The sequence below is a fragment of the Pipra filicauda genome, unplaced genomic scaffold, assembly GCF_003945595.2.
Source record: "Pipra filicauda isolate LSUMZ 115617 unplaced genomic scaffold, ASM394559v2 scaffold114_size2234877_pilon, whole genome shotgun sequence".
NCBI classification, from domain to species: Eukaryota; Metazoa; Chordata; class Aves; order Passeriformes; family Pipridae; genus Pipra; species Pipra filicauda.
This window is the reverse complement of record NW_024103596.1, coordinates 1,815,731-1,830,757: the sequence shown is the minus strand read 5'-3', so window position 1 is coordinate 1,830,757 and position 15,027 is coordinate 1,815,731. Positions and strand designations below refer to the sequence as shown.

General features: G+C 54.4%; 1 protein-coding gene across 3 annotated transcripts in view; it reads left to right on the top strand.

The window, feature by feature from the left end:
- GLUL (glutamate-ammonia ligase) overlaps nucleotides 1-15,027 on the top strand; it is a 17,830-nt gene extending 2,803 nt beyond the window's left edge. Inside the window, exons 2-10 of one of the 3 annotated variants that reach the window (XM_027740581.2) lie at nucleotides 131-254; nucleotides 3,739-3,826; nucleotides 4,195-4,413; nucleotides 9,412-9,602; nucleotides 10,792-10,953; nucleotides 11,222-11,368; nucleotides 11,780-11,907; nucleotides 12,082-12,281; nucleotides 13,297-15,027. In XM_027740581.2, the coding sequence (XP_027596382.1) occupies nucleotides 4,280-4,413; nucleotides 9,412-9,602; nucleotides 10,792-10,953; nucleotides 11,222-11,368; nucleotides 11,780-11,907; nucleotides 12,082-12,281; nucleotides 13,297-13,615 (1,281 nt within the window). In that variant the 5' untranslated portion in view covers nucleotides 131-254; nucleotides 3,739-3,826; nucleotides 4,195-4,279 and the 3' untranslated portion in view covers nucleotides 13,616-15,027. Of the gene's footprint in view, nucleotides 1-130; nucleotides 255-3,738; nucleotides 3,827-4,194; nucleotides 4,414-8,232; nucleotides 8,276-9,411; nucleotides 9,603-10,791; nucleotides 10,954-11,221; nucleotides 11,369-11,779; nucleotides 11,908-12,081; nucleotides 12,282-13,296 lie in introns of those variants that run through there. The other 2 variants (XM_039384214.1, XM_027740582.2) reach the window with 2 other exon arrangements.

Here is a 15,027-nt window from a genome sequence, read left to right as displayed (position 1 = left end):
ACCAGGTCCTTGTCAGCACCTTGGTGCTGTGTGTGGTTGCTGTCAGCACATCTGCTTAGGTCATGATGAAATTTCATAGGAGACTCCACTATACCTGCCCTGGACAGACCAAGTTGTCTTGCTTCATCAGGTCTGGGACTGAGGCCCAACCTTGGAGACCCTCCAGCGGGAAGAAGGGAAAGAAAGAAAGAAGGAACTCCTCTTAGAGCAGCAGTGACCAGTTTCCCTTCCAGGAGGAGGAATCTGCTCCCCAGGTGTGTATTTAATCCTGCTGTCTGTAATGCCATGGTGTCAGGCCTGGCAGGGCTGCCACTGCCCTCCAGGTTTTGGGCATTGTCGTGCCTGGGGTCTCTGATGTGCCCTGTAGCAGAAGCCTGCTGGTCTGTGGCTCTGCACTGTCAGTGGGAGTGGGAAGGGTTCTGCTCCTGTGGAGTGTGTGGAGCAGAGTTTTTGTGGCCTCTCCTGCACTATGGGATAGACTCTGCCAACATTACAACCCTAGAACGTCCTGGGCTTTCTTGCTCTGGCCACTGACAAAACACAGTTGTGTTATGTTGAGCATCATGTCCCATTCTGTCGCTGTGGCTGCAGTCCCTGTTACTGTCACCTCCATGCACGTAAGGGTGTGCAGCATCCCTGGAATCGCCTCTGTGCAGAGGAGGGTACCTGCGGTGGGCACAGGCAGCGCTGGGGCCGGACAGTGTCCCAGTGTCCCCAGGAGCGGGGCCACCTCACGAGGTGGCGCTGTCAAATCAGGAATGTGGAGCTGTTCCCAGCAGCAACAGGGCTCTGCATCTCAGCATCGGGCTTGTGACTCCACAGTGGCAGTTAGTACAGGGACAACTCCAAATTAATTGTGGGGCTGGTGCTGGGCACCCCAGGGGGACAGTCCTGGGCCCCTGGCACCGGCACACTCTGTCACCCCAAGCAGGGGAGCTCGTTTCTTTGTGCATGGCTGGGCTGCCCTGTGTGAGGAGGACAACTGGTGCTGTAACAAGCCAGGAGGGACACAACAGAGATTTGTGAAAGCGTGTCAGAGATCACACCTGAACTGCCCATGCACACACATGTGCCCTGGGAGGGTCACGTCCTGTCACGCTACATTAGTTCACTGAATCCTAGAATGCTTTGGGTTGGAAGGGACTGTAAAGATCATCTCGTTTCACCCACCCAGCCTGGCCTTGAACACTTCCAGGGATGGGGCAGCCACAGCTTCTCTGGGCAAACTGTTCCAGTGCCTCACAACCCTCAGAGTGAAGAATTTCTTCCTCAGATCTAATCTAACCCTGCGGTGTTTCAGTTTGAAGCCATTCCCCCTTGTCCTGTCACTCCACAGTTGAAACTGTTGGGCTGAACAGCAGTGGGTGGTTGTGCTCGTCCCTGTGGTGCTCCTGGGACGCATGTTATCCTGGTGACAATGAGGAGATGTTGCCCTTTGGGTGATGCTTTTTTTTTGGGGTGTGTGGACTTGTGCTCTGCTGCAGGATGGCTTGGCAGAGCCTGTTCTGTGCCAGCTGTGGGGATGGCTCTGGGATGGGGCCAAGCACAGCCCCTTGGGATGCACACTCACTTTCCTTTGGTCACAGCCTGGGCACATTGGCTGGTGACTATGCCAAAAACCAAATTGATATGGGGAGGGAGCAGCCATGGGCAACAAAACATCTGCTTGTCCTAGTGGTGCCAGGCAGAGCTATGGGAAGGAGTAGCTCTGATCACGAATTCAAAAGGATTTGTGCTGTTAAGCCTGAGAGATAAGAGGAGGGGTTAGGGAGCAGCTGGAGTGGTGGCTGCCTCACACATGAAAAACTCGTAAGTCCTCAGGGAAAGATTGAAACAATTAAAAAAAAATATATTTTCTACTTGGCAACTGACCAGTTGGCCAGTGAGATCCTCAGAGGCTGGTGTAGCTCCTTGGGTGCTCATCTGGCTCTGGACTGACCTCAGTGGGACTGTGATGGCTTCTGCCAGGAAAGGACCAAGGATTGTGAGCAAAAACAGGCCAACATGGTTACTGTGGGAGGGTGCAAGGCCATTTCCATGGGATTACTCCCCAAGAGGTGACTCCAAGAGGTCTGGCAGGATGGAGCTCTGTTCAGCCTGGCTGCAGCTTCCTGGGATTTGCTCAGTGCGGGCGCGGGCACATCTGTCCTGTTCATCTCCTCACAAAAGGAGCTCACATGAGCTGTGTGGCTATTTAGAAAAAAAAAAACAAAAAAGGGTAAAAAGAGGCTTAAAAAAAATAGGTGGACACATGAGCACAGCCCAGATTTAGAAGGGGGCTTGGAGAGGAGCGCAGAGTGGTCGGACTCCATACAAAGATAAGGGCAGGGTTGCAACACCAAGGACGTCAGGAGCTCTGCCCAAACCTGAATTATCCACGTCCTCTGTCCTGGTGTGGTAAGCAGCCCACCCTTGGCAGACCTAAGGCCGCCAGTGGCAGAGGCTCACGTTCCTGGGGCAGCAGAGGGGATGGGGCTGGGTTTTTTATCCTTGCCCAACATCAGCTGTCACAGCTTCCTGTGGTGGCAAAGTCCAAGGCTGCCCGACCGGGGGGTCAGCATCACCACCCGCAGTCATTGGCCACTCACAGCCTCCCCCAGCAGCCCAGCCTGTCCCTTTTGGTGCCACAGGGAGGGTGGGAGCTGTTTCCCTGCCAGCTGTGGTCAGTACCCAACCCTGAACACCTTGGGTGATGGCCTAGAGCCCTGGTAATCTGGGAAACTCTAGCCTGAGTGCACAAACCTGCTCTTCCTCTAGCATAAGCACTATATCCCCAGAGTGAGATTTTGGAGGGAGATTTGGGATTTTTTTGCCCCTGTACAGCCCCATCCTGTTCTCGTATAAATAGTTAAGGATACCTCAAAGATTGCCACCAATGGGTGTGACCCTTTAAGGCCCATAGCACCTTAAAACTGGAGTTGCCCAAGGTCTCAGGTCTGCCAACTCAGCTTTAAATATTAACTGCTTTCTTGAACATACTGTGATTATTTTTTTTATATACATGATTTTCATTCTTGGTCTCCTGGGTGCATAAAACCTGTTTGCTCAGCAAGGACATCATTGGTATTTCCTTACATTAATTACAAGTGTTTTTGAGCCTGTTGCCGTTTGTCTGTGGTTTCCTTGCTTGGGATTGAACATAAAGGCTGGACTCTGTCCCTTACACCTGGCAGCCCCTGCAGCAAGCTCTGCCTTCACTTGCCTCTTCTCCAGCTGAAGCAAAATCACTGGTGTAACCTTATACAAGCATCTGGGGCTGCTGACTTCACCGGCCTGGGTTAAGCATGTGTTGTGGCAGGACAGGGACCTAATTCAGCCACGAGAGAGGGATATGGACAACGGCGCTTTGCTGTTACCTTTTATAATTTACAATGTCAGGCCTGGATTCACCATTTAATCCACTTAGGTAGCGCCTTGAGGATTTCTGTACTCTCACTTATGGAGCTGCAAGGTGTATTAGGCTGAAATTAATCTGCCAGCCACAGCTAACGCAGCCCCAACCTAGCTGGGAGTGCATTTAACAGTGTGAACAGTGCTAATGAAAAAAAAAAAAGGGAAAAAAAACCACAAACCAACAAAAACAACTCTGCCTATGCACGCTGTGACCAATTTCCAACTGTGGGGAAAGGCATGTGCTGAGCGCTCCCTGGGATATTCTCCACCCTTGTACAGAACGAACCGAGCCAAGCAATTTCTAGGTCTCAAATCCCGCCTGCCCCTGACGTTCTCATCTTCCAGCTTCTCCTGGTCGCTGTTGAGGGCGAGCACGTGCTCGCAGAAGACGCTCAGCCCCTGCACAAGGTCTGAGGAGCAGAGCCGGTGGCAGGTAGGTGCTGCCTGCCGGGATTGCTGCCGGATTGTCCCGGAGCGGGCGGCAGCAGTGCCCCCCTCCTTGAGGAAGGGGAGTGCTGGGGAATGAAGCAATGCCCTGGATTCCTGTGAGGCGTGGCAAGGTGGGCAGTGGGCACGGGGACTGGCACCCAGGTGGCTGAGAAGGGGGTGCAGAGGGAGGTGTGAGCATCTGGAGGGGTTTAAGCAAGGCTTTCCCAGGTGCTCTGCCCCCAGGAACCTACGAGCGTCACGGGCACATGGTGCAGGCGAGCTGCATGGGGGAGGGAGCTTTTTTTTTTTTGCCTTGGCATGTGCCTCTGCACATTTTATTAATCTGCTTTCCCAAACTGCCCTTCTGTGCAGCCCAGGTGATCTCCTCTGCCGCTGAAATCCCTCTGGTCGCCAGCCCGTGGCTACCCTTGACCCTGGCAGCATCTTCAAAGGGAGCATGGGCCTGCTGCGGAGTGTGCAATGTTTGCTCACGCACAGGGCCATCAGCTACAGCCCCCCTGCCTTGGGGGGTTTCGTCAGCCTCCTGCAGCGCTCCGGGGGAGACCGGTCGGCCACTGCTGCTTGCACAAGGTCAGTCCCCCCAGTGCACTCGTTCCCCCCTGATGAGCTCCCTGTCCTCAGTCAGTGACTGCTGGGCCACTCTGAGCTGGGCAACTTCTGAATTAGGTGCTTGCTCAGGTGTCAGGTTTATTTTTCCGGCCCTTGTGTTGCTAGTCGTGGGTAAAAGGGGCTGCGTCTCCAACTCCCCCAGCTGTGAGCCCCTCCAGAGCCCAGGGCCCAGTGATGGTGGTGGGCACATTTTCGTGGGTCGAACCAGAGGCAGCTGTGCCCAGTGGTGGGCAGAGATGGAGATGATGCAGCATCAGGCCACCCAGCCAACGTCTGGTCTCACTTGGATGCATTCCAGTTCTTTATGCAAGGCCTCACAGCCCAAAACGCCTCCCTGGATGGGTCTGGAAGTGGTATAGCTGAATTTGAGAATGTCTCAGCAGTTGGCATGGGGAGAGGAGTGATACTGAAGATGTCTCTGCTCATTGCAGGGGGATGGACTAGATTACCTTTAGGTCCCCTCCAATCCAAACTATTCTGCTCATCCCTTACAGCTGTGCCATTTTGGGAAGCTGGGGCATTTTGGGTGCATCAGGCCTCCTGCTGGGATCCAACCATCACAACAAAATGGGCTGTCACATCACAATTCCTGTCCCTGTGTGACATCTCTGTTTAAAGAGAAAAAAAAAGGCATTCCTTTCTATTTGAGAATTTTTTTTTAGTGCTGGTGAAAGACAAATGGGTACCTGGGCTTAGGAGTCTGGGTCTACAACCTGTTGGGGTTGAGATCCCAGGATCTGTTGGGAGGGGCCACCCATGGAGATGGCCCCAAGCTGCTGGGAAGGAGTCCCAGCACTCCAGGAACAAAGCCATCAGCCACCTGCCCCAGGGCCAGAGCCACAGGGATGTTTCATGTCCTACCTTTTTAACCCTTGAATTATCACACCCCTCTGTTTTTCCTTCCTATGGTGTGACATTTCTGCATTTTAAGGCATTCCCAAATTTATGAGGCTGCACTTTCAGGAGGTCCCTGCAACCAGGCCTGTTTGCTAAGAGCAAATTGTTCAGGGCAGCTGGGGAGGACATGAGGATAGGGATAGAGTGGGACACGTGGACAAGGGATGGATCACAGCAGCCCCACCAATGCACAGTGGAGAGGGAAGACATGATCCTTTACTGCTTGGCTGCTGGCTGGAGTTGGAAAAGAGCAGGCATGTCTTATGCTACCTGGGAGGAACTCATCCTGGTCCCCAAACCTATCCCACAGAGCGCAGGGTCCTGGTCCTGAGAGTTTGCACAGCTGCCTTGGAGGCAGGAGGCTGCAAAGTCCAGCCTGTTTGGCCCTCCCAGCAGCTCACCAACCGCTTTCCAACCTTGGCACTTCTCTCAGGATATAAACCACGCCGGCGGGAAGTGCTGGGGCAGGAGAATAAAGGTGTTCTCGTGAATTAATAGGAGGAAGAAAGAAAAACATGTGCCAGTTGGGACTCGCCCCTGGAGCAGGACATTGTCTCTGGCTATGCCTGTGGAGCGGGGCCCTTTGAAGGCGGATTTAAATCCACTCGTGGGACGTGTCACCTGTTGGCATCGTGCCTTCCCCAGCTCCCCCAGGAGGCTTTTGTCAGCGGCAATGAGGGTCACTGGAGCACGCAGCTGGGCGAAGGCACAGCCTGAGCCGGCTTTCCCCAAAAAAACACACAGGCTGGAAGGGGAGGAGGGGAAGGAAGGCTGGCGGTAAACAAGCTGGGTGAGCCCTGCGAGGCGGCCCGGGAACGCTCCCCCCTCCCTCCCCCGCCCCGTCGGCTTCCCGGGAGAGGGCGCTGAGCCCGCGGCTGCCGCTTCTCCGCTGGCTCGTAAACATGTTGTGCAGGGCGAGCGCAGGGGCTTGGGCATGAGCCAGCCACCCAAAGCCCGCCGGGGCCGGGAGCTGCATCCTCCCACCCCAGCCACCACACCCTTGCCCACCCTGGGGGTCTCTCCCGGGCCGAGGTTTGCTGCTCGGCATGGATTTATTGGATGGAGAGCAGATGTTTACTTTGCAAGCTGCCTTTGCTCCCCGCTTCCCTTCGGGGTTGTTTGGAGCTGCCCAGCCCCGAGGTTTGGGCGGCAGGGGGTGACCCCACTCTAAAGGAACTTCCACCTGTAGACACTCGGGCTTGTTTGCAGCCAGCTCTGGCGGACAAAGTTACAGGGAAATCAGCAGGTAGCAAACGTATTTCCAAGAATTTGGAAGCTATCAGAGCTCTCAGTGTCCCGATTAAAGAAACACTCTGCAAACCTAGGGAAGAGGGCTGGACGCTGCTTTACGTTTCCCGTGGCTTGACAGCTCCCCATTATGGGAGCTATTTTAGGCCTCGGCAGCAGCTCCTATCTACTTCCTTTTGCTTCAGCTGAGCTGTTACATTTGGGTGACCACAGCTGAACTTGGGCAGAACGTCAGATCCTGAGCTCATTTCGGTGGGTAGAACACTGCGTTTGTTTATGTATTAAAAAAATTTCTCTATGCACAGGGTGCAGGAACTGAGGTGCTGAGAGGAGGCAGTTTCTGGGGTGCTGAGGGGAGGCAGTGGCTGTTGCAATGGTTGGTGGCTCTGTCTTGCCCAAGCAATTCCAGGAGGAGAAAAGCACCTTAATTTCACCTCTGTTCTGGACAGCCTCAGGGGATTACCGCACACTGGTGGCTGCTGCGAGGTGGTGGTGAGGAATGAGCCGGGTTGTCCCCGAAGGCAGGGTGGGGATCTGGCTCTCGAGATGGGCAATAAATCAAGGCTCCATTTCAGCCAGCACTTCTACCCTCTGAGGATCCGGCTCTCCCTGGCCATTTTCCCTCTGGATTGTGGATGTACTGTGCCTGTGCCTGCGGCAGGGTGGCTGTTGATGGTCAGGAGGCTCCAGCTTCTCGAGGAATAGCAATTTGGTGCCATGTCCCCGAGGCTGGCATGGGGCAGCCCAGGAGCCTGTCGCCCCGGGGCAGGCGTGTGGGTGGCGTGTGCTCGGCCTGGGACCTGCGTGTGCGCGCAGCGGGTGCACACGGGTGGCAGCTCCGTCTGCTCGTGCTGGCGTTGCTCTCCTGCCCCTTGGATCCGGGCAGGGAGGTGCAGAGGGCTGGACGGGAGATGGGACAACAAGCGAGCTGTCGGGGTGGAAAAATACTGGGCAGTGTCTGCAGTTTGCTGGGTGCTAAGTGGGTGCTCCTGTGGTGGGCCTGGGGGACTTCTCCTCACTCGAGTGACAGTGACCGGTCCTTGTGCTTTGGAGTGAGGGTCTGCAAATCCAGGTGCTGGAATCTGTTACCTGCTCCAGGAGGAAAAGCGGGGCATTGAGGCTGTTTTCCCTCTCCCAGACGTGGTCACCGAGCCAGAGCCTGTGCCCATGGCTCGGTGGGGCTCCGGTCCCTCCTTCTCTCCCCCCGTTTACCCAGGGTGGCCGGTTTCCATCCCTGCGAGTTATGCCAAGGCAGCCGCTAATGTAAACCCTGCGGAAACCCTGGCTCCGCTCCCGCCTGCCCAGGGACCAGGGGTTGTTTTTCTGGACGGCTAAAAGGACTTAAACCACCCCCACGCCCCCCCTCCCCCTGCATTCTGCCCCCTCTTCCCTCTGCTTTGCGCACCCACCCACCGCCTCCACGGGGTGCGGGGCGACGCGGGGGTGCTCCCCCCTCTTCCCCGGGGGAGGCCGGGCCGCGGTGCCGCCGGAGGAGGAGGAGGAGGAGGAGGGAGGCGGGGTGGTGTCCCGGTCCCCCCTCCTGTGTCCCCCCCGTCCCGCCCTGCTGCCCAATCCGTGCGGCGGGGCCGGCGCTGCTCCGCCATAAAGGGGCGGCGGGCGCGGCCCCGGGAGCCGAGCGTGGGAGCCCCGCGCCCGCCCGCACCACCGCCGAGCCCAGGTACCGGCCCGGGGGAGGGAGCGAGGGAGGGGGTCCCGCTCGCCGCCATCCGCCGCAGCCCCCCGGGGACACGAGGGCAGGGGGGGCAGCCCCGGGGCTCCCCAGCGGCCAGACGTTCCAAGGGAAAATGCCTCCTTTGGGGGAAGGGGGGGGGGGGTGAGGTGGTGGGAGGAGGAAGTGGCAGCTCGAGTTTTCTGTTGAAAACATTCGCTTTGCAGTTTTTTGGTTTGGTTTTTTTTTTTTTTTTCTTTCCCCGTCCACGAGGCTCTTCAGCTGATCGCTGAAGAAATGTGGGGACATCCCTCCCTGCCAGGAGACGCGCGCGTGGGTGATGCTTCTGGCAAGGGAATGGGGCGGTGGGAGCTGCCGCGGGGAGCGGGTCGGCTGGGGAGGGCTCAGTCCGAGCCCCCCTTCAGGGGAACAGGATGTTGGAGCGACTTCCCAAGTCACTCCACATTTCCCAAGTCACTCAGCATTTCCAAGCTCCTGAAAACACGCGTGGAGCCCGACTGCTGTGGGTCTGACACGAGTGGGCTGGCTGGCAGGCTCCAGGATGTGCCGAGCTGTGGGGATGCTGCAGCTCCCACCAACTGAGACCAGAGCCCCTCAGGCCTCCTCATCACTGCCTGGGGTGCTCAGGGCTTGCTTGTACTGCCTGTTACTTTTTCTCCTGCCCTGGGACCAGGTTTGGATAACCTCAGCTAGGCTGAGAAGGCAGCTGGGGTGTCCCAGACCTCCTCGATGAAGCAGATTTAGTAAGAAAGCCTCAGCTAAGCTTTCCTTGTGTTAGCATTGCTCAGGAGCAGTGATGAGTGCGGAGGTGAAAAGTTCACTCAGGGCTGAGGAGCACTTTGGAAGTCTGTTGCACAGTGGATGAGACCTAGTTTATTGGCAGGAGCTTGGGTATTAATGGGACTCTTTGAAGGGATCGCTGCTCCTGGAGCAGGGCTTTCCTGGCTGTTAGCATCTGCCTGAGCTGCTGTGTGTTCTCCCTGAGGAATGACATGCAACCGCTGGCGATGGCAGCCAGCCCCGTGGCCGAGCTGTCTCGTGCTCCTCCCCGGCTGAGGGGGGTGAAAAATGTGGGAGCGCAGGAAGGGCTCACAGTTAGGGTTGGTTTTGATTCCTCCCTGCAGGAACCCCCTCGTCAGGACTGCAGCCATGGCCACCTCGGCGAGCTCCCACCTGAGCAAAGCCATCAAGCACATGTACATGAAGCTGCCGCAGGGGGAGAAGGTCCAAGCCATGTACATCTGGATCGACGGGACAGGGGAGCACCTCCGCTGCAAAACCCGCACGCTGGACCACGAGCCCAAGAGCCTTGAAGGTGAGAGGGCAGGTGCAGGACTCGCAGCCCCTCGCCAGGTGGAGAAAGGATGCCATTTCTCTCTTTCTGTGGCAGAAGGATAGTTTTTAGGGAAGACATTCCTCCTCACCCCCTTCTGGTTACCTCTTTGCCCAGATACCCCAGGGGAATGTTCCCAGCTCTCCAGATGCGGAGTTTCAGTTGGATGCCTGGGGGCTGGGAGCCCGTCCTTGGTGCTGTGGATGGGGCTTTTGGCAAGGGCTGGGGGCTGTTGGCAGGGGCTCGGTGGCCCATTGACTCCCGAGTACTCGTTTTGGCCGGAAGTAGTTTGGCAGAAGAAAGTGGAGGGGAAAGAATGGAGCTATCCGGTGTAATTAAGAGCTTGTGTCCCTCAGAACAAACAGTCCCAGCTTACACAATAATAGCATTAGGATTTTCCCCAGGTTGCCATGGTGCTGGCTGGAGACAGTTATGAAATGAAAATACTGTGTGTGACTGAGCAGAATTATCTTTTTTCTTTTTCTATTTTTTTTTCCCCCCCTCTCCTTTACCCTTTTCCCTGTAAGGGAGTGGTTGGCACAACTCCTTTGAAATCATTGTGTTTCCCATCCTCCTGCTTTTCCCCTGGGACATGGAGGAGATAATATTGCCCGGGTGGAGTTCACTGCTTCTCCCGCTGTGCTTTGACCTGGAGGGCAGTGAACAGCCCAGAGGGGTGGGCGAGGGGCCACGCTGGCCATACTCCCCCCATATGTGATTTGTTTTCCCACCTTCTTCAGGCCATGTAACATGGATAAGGGTATTCCATGGCTCCCTTCATTTTCATAGCTTGAAGATGTCTAATGCTCTGCCATCCCCCAGTTTGCCCAGCTGAGGAGACTGGGTGCTCTGCTCATCCCTTTAGTTGTTGTGACATGGGAAATGTCCTCAGTGCTGCTCAGTTCACTCGGTCTTGGCCAGCAGCCCAGCAACTTGTTGTTTCCCAGGGTGGCTGAGGAGTTGTACTCTTCTGTTTTTGCTTATTTTGGTTTTTTTTTTTTTTTTTGCTTCCTCCATTTGGAACAGAATCAGCTGAGCTGGGATTAAACCCATTGTAGGCCTGTTCTCTATAAGCATCTTCACCTCTGTCTTACTGGAAGGCGGCAGGGAGCTCATCCTCTGGTGTCCAGGGACCCTGGGTCAGTGTGGCTTGTTCCTCTCTCCACTCCAGATCTGCCTGAGTGGAATTTCGATGGCTCCAGTACCTACCAGTCTGAAGGCTCCAACAGCGACATGTACCTGCGACCCGCTGCCATGTTTCGGGACCCGTTTCGCAAGGATCCCAATAAACTGGTTCTCTGTGAGGTCTTCAAATACAACCGCCAGTGTGCAGGTGAATGGACGTTCTCCCTTCTCCTGGTGGAGGTGGTATTTCTGGGGAGGGGAAAGGAAGACCTGTCCAAATGCCGTCCGTGCCCTTATCATCACCCATGACACAAAAACAATCTGTGCCCTGACAGTAAAGGGCAAACAAAGTGCTGGTAGTGGAGAAAGGGCTGGGATTCTTCACTACTTCTGCTGGGACTCAAACTGTAAATGAAGTGGGAATGGGGAATGGAGGTGGAGGTGCTACTAAGCCTTGTGTCGCTTTTCCGTTCTAGACTCAAATCTCCGACACACCTGCAGGAAGATTATGGACATGGTGTCCAACCAGCACCCCTGGTTTGGCATGGAGCAAGAGTACACTCTCCTTGGGACAGACGGACATCCATTTGGTTGGCCTTCCAACGGCTTCCCTGGACCCCAAGGTAACCTTTCGGGAGTCTGCGCTGGACCAGATCAGGAGCGTTTGAACTGTAATTCCTGTGACACAGCTTCAGCTGAAAGATTGGAGGTGTTTCTAGAACCAGTGGTGGACAATAGCAAGTGGCACGTTGGCAAAAATTAACCGTGAGGTTAAGATCATTACAGAAAGGCTGAGGTGGGGATTGGCCACATCCAAATTTGCTGCTTGGTTTGTTAGTCTGCAGGGGACTTAAACCTGTGGGGGACTTGCTCTCCGTCAGTGTTCTACTCTGCTAATTCTTCCATGAAAAACAGATTTTGGGGCTTTTCCACACACCCCAAGCCTTTGGAGAGTTCTTTGCTGTGCGTGCTCGGTCTTCAGTGAGTTTAAGCGATTTCCTTGTGGAAGCTGATGTTCACCTGTGCTGTTGCAGGTCCGTACTACTGCGGTGTAGGGGCAGACAAAGCCTATGGCAGAGACATTGTGGAGGCCCACTACCGAGCGTGCCTTTATGCTGGCGTGAAAATTGGAGGAACCAACGCAGAAGTGATGCCAGCCCAGGTAAATCATTTCAGATGCCTCACGGAACGAGATAGTAGTACGGAAAAATCCCAGGCAGTGGGAAACTGTGGCTGCCTGCACTGAGTTGTGTAGTTGTGTCACAGATCAGGGAGTGGGAGGTGCCTCATGGTGAGATGGTCGCACCACTGAGCCTGTGACTCCTCCTCCTTGCAGTGGGAGTTCCAGGTGGGACCATGCGAAGGGATTGAGATGGGGGATCACCTCTGGATCGCACGCTTCATCCTGCACCGGGTTTGTGAAGACTTCGGTGTCGTCGTGTCCTTCGATCCCAAACCCATCCCTGGGAACTGGAACGGTGCTGGCTGTCACACCAACTTCAGCACCAAGAGCATGAGGGAAGAAGGAGGTCTCAAGTAAGTGTTCTGAGATGGGCCAGCGGCATCTGCGTACTGGGCAGCAAGATTTTGAAAAGCTTTTGCTGACACAGGAGATGTTGCTCTGGTGTTGGATGTTAACGCTTAAGCTTTTCTTCCAGATGATTTTTTTTTTTTTTGCTTGGTTGGTTTTTGTGTTTTGGGTTTTTTTTTTAATACATATTTTGTATAACGCCACACTCTCATCTTGATGCTGGGTGGGCAGTTCAGCCAGCAGTACAGCTCCGTCGGTGCTGACAAGCACAAGTGGCCAGGATGCAACTGTTCCTAAAAGCCTGTCTGGCTCTTCATCTGGCAATGCTGGAAACAAAGAAACTCGGCCTTTTTTTAATTATTATCTTTTAATAATTTATTTTTTTATTACTGTAAGAGAAAGACCATTTGCTTCTGTCTAGGCAAGGCTGTGGAAACAGATGCCATGTTTTCTTAAAGATGAAGATCTTGGAAATGTAAACCCTGAGTTCTTGTATGGGATTGGTGTGCTGAGTGCAGTCAGAGGCCCTATGGCACTGGGTTGCAGTGGAGCTCTGTGGAGGGATTCCTTCTGGCAGCCCTGTTTTCTTGCCTTAATTTTGGTGATGCCCAGAGATAATGAGCCAACTCATGCCTCTGTGAGCTTCACAAATAGAAACTTCAGTATTGAGAAATCCCTCCTATGAGAGCAGGTTCCCCAGTGGCAGTGTGTCTGGGAGGTTTGGCTGTGAGTTGAACTGGTGGTGTCTCACAGACAGCACTCCCAAGGGATCCTCTGGGATTTGGCCACGAGGATCCTTTTCCAAGAAACAGCCTGGGTCAGCAGTAGGAGTGGAGAGAAGCCCTGTGTTGGGATGATCAGCAAAGGGGGTTGTGGGGCATAAGGCATCATCATGAAGTGGCTTGGGGACAGCAGTGAATCTCGTGTCGCTTCGACACAACGGCCCAGAGTGGCTCAGCTCGTCCTGTCCCTCAGACACTCACTGCACATTCCCCTCTCCCTCCCTCCCTCCCTCCACAGGCACATCGAAGAGGCCATCGAGAAGCTGAGCAAGCGCCACCAGTACCACATCCGTGCCTATGACCCCAAGGGGGGGCTGGACAATGCCAGGCGCCTGACGGGTTTCCACGAGACATCCAACATCAACGAGTTCTCCGCTGGCGTGGCCAACCGCGGCGCCAGCATCCGCATCCCCAGGAAAGTGGGCCACGACAAGATGGGCTACTTCGAGGACCGCCGGCCCTCGGCCAACTGCGATCCCTACGCTGTGACAGAGGCCCTCATCCGCACGTGTCTCCTCAACGAAACCGGGGACGAGCCTTTTGAGTACAAGAACTAAGCAGACTGCGCCCACAGACACCGCCTTCCCCCCCGCTCTTTCTGCACCCCTAAACTTCCCTTCTAGATGTAATCCCAAGGGTACAAGATAACATGTTCTGTGTTTCAGTAACTCTTGTTGTCTTGAGGTGGGGGAGGAGGGCAAATTTAGTTTTATCGATGTCTGTTTGTCGTTGACTCCTCAGAAGGCGAGAGGAGGAGGAGAGGATGTTAGAGAACTTTTAACCACTGTTTTATTTTTTTGTCTAATTCATGTGTACATCTGATGGGATCCAGTGGCTTCCAGGGACAGACTGCGCACGCAGAAAGCCAGTAGGAAGAGTGGAGAGCTTAAAACTACAGCTGACTTCACCGAGAGTCAGATGTGGGGTGTCAGCCCCGCTGCTGGCTCTCTGCAGACTAATGGTTCTCTAAGGTTGGTGCCCTTCTGCAGAGAAGGGAAGAGGGGAGCTGTGATGGAGCCCCATGTGCTCCTGCCTGTATGGGGAGATGATGAGGAGGTCATCATCCTCTGGCCACTTTGAGGTTTCTGGGAATCTTCTGGCATTGAGCTCAGCGTAGGAGCGTTGAGGAGAACTCCTGGTTCTGTCACTGGAAGTCAACTGATCTCTGGCTCATAACACAGAGTGAAGTAGTACTTTTCTATTTAAATATAAAAACAGCAAAAAAAAAATTATATATGAAAGTGTTTTTTTCTTAAAAGAGATGACGTTCCAATGCCTCATCCAGCTGGAGCAGGCAGAGCTCTTGCCGGATGCTGTCGGAGAGCCTCCAGGTGGGACTGAGGGTGAGCTTGGAGGGCTTGGTGGAGGAGACTTGGATGAGATTTGTTCCAGTGTGGAGTGGAGCTTGCAGGAGGCGGCTCCCAGAGCCAGTTGCCTGCAGAAGCATCACTGTAACTCGAGTGGCCACAATGCACTAACAAGTGTGTGGCTCAACAGGAGGAAGGTGTCCTGAACTAGGAGTTGACCGGTCAACTTCCCCGCCTTCCGGACAGAGCTGTGGGTGTGTTACCTTTCCAGCAGGGCTAGCATGTCACTAAAGCAGGGCTTTTGATAAAGGAAAAAAAAAAAAAAAAAAGAAAAAAGAAGTTTTAGATATTTTTTTTTTTTTCATAATGTTCTTAGTTTCTCAAACTGACTGGTTTTACAGAGACCGTTGATGCCACTGTTGTGTCCTGGCTCTCGGGCTGCCTGCCATCCAGCCGTGATGGGGGCTGGGAGAAAGGAGAGGCCACTTGTCCCTCCCAGTCAGCCCTGGCACCCCCAGCTCGTTCTGGGGGGGTTTAAACGTTCCGGGATTTTACACTTGGGTATATTAGATGGTGCCAGTTATATTCCGTTGCATTTGGACTTCTTCCGAATAGTTCTGTTTTTTTAATAATAAAAAAAGAAAAAAAGATCAAAACCTTAA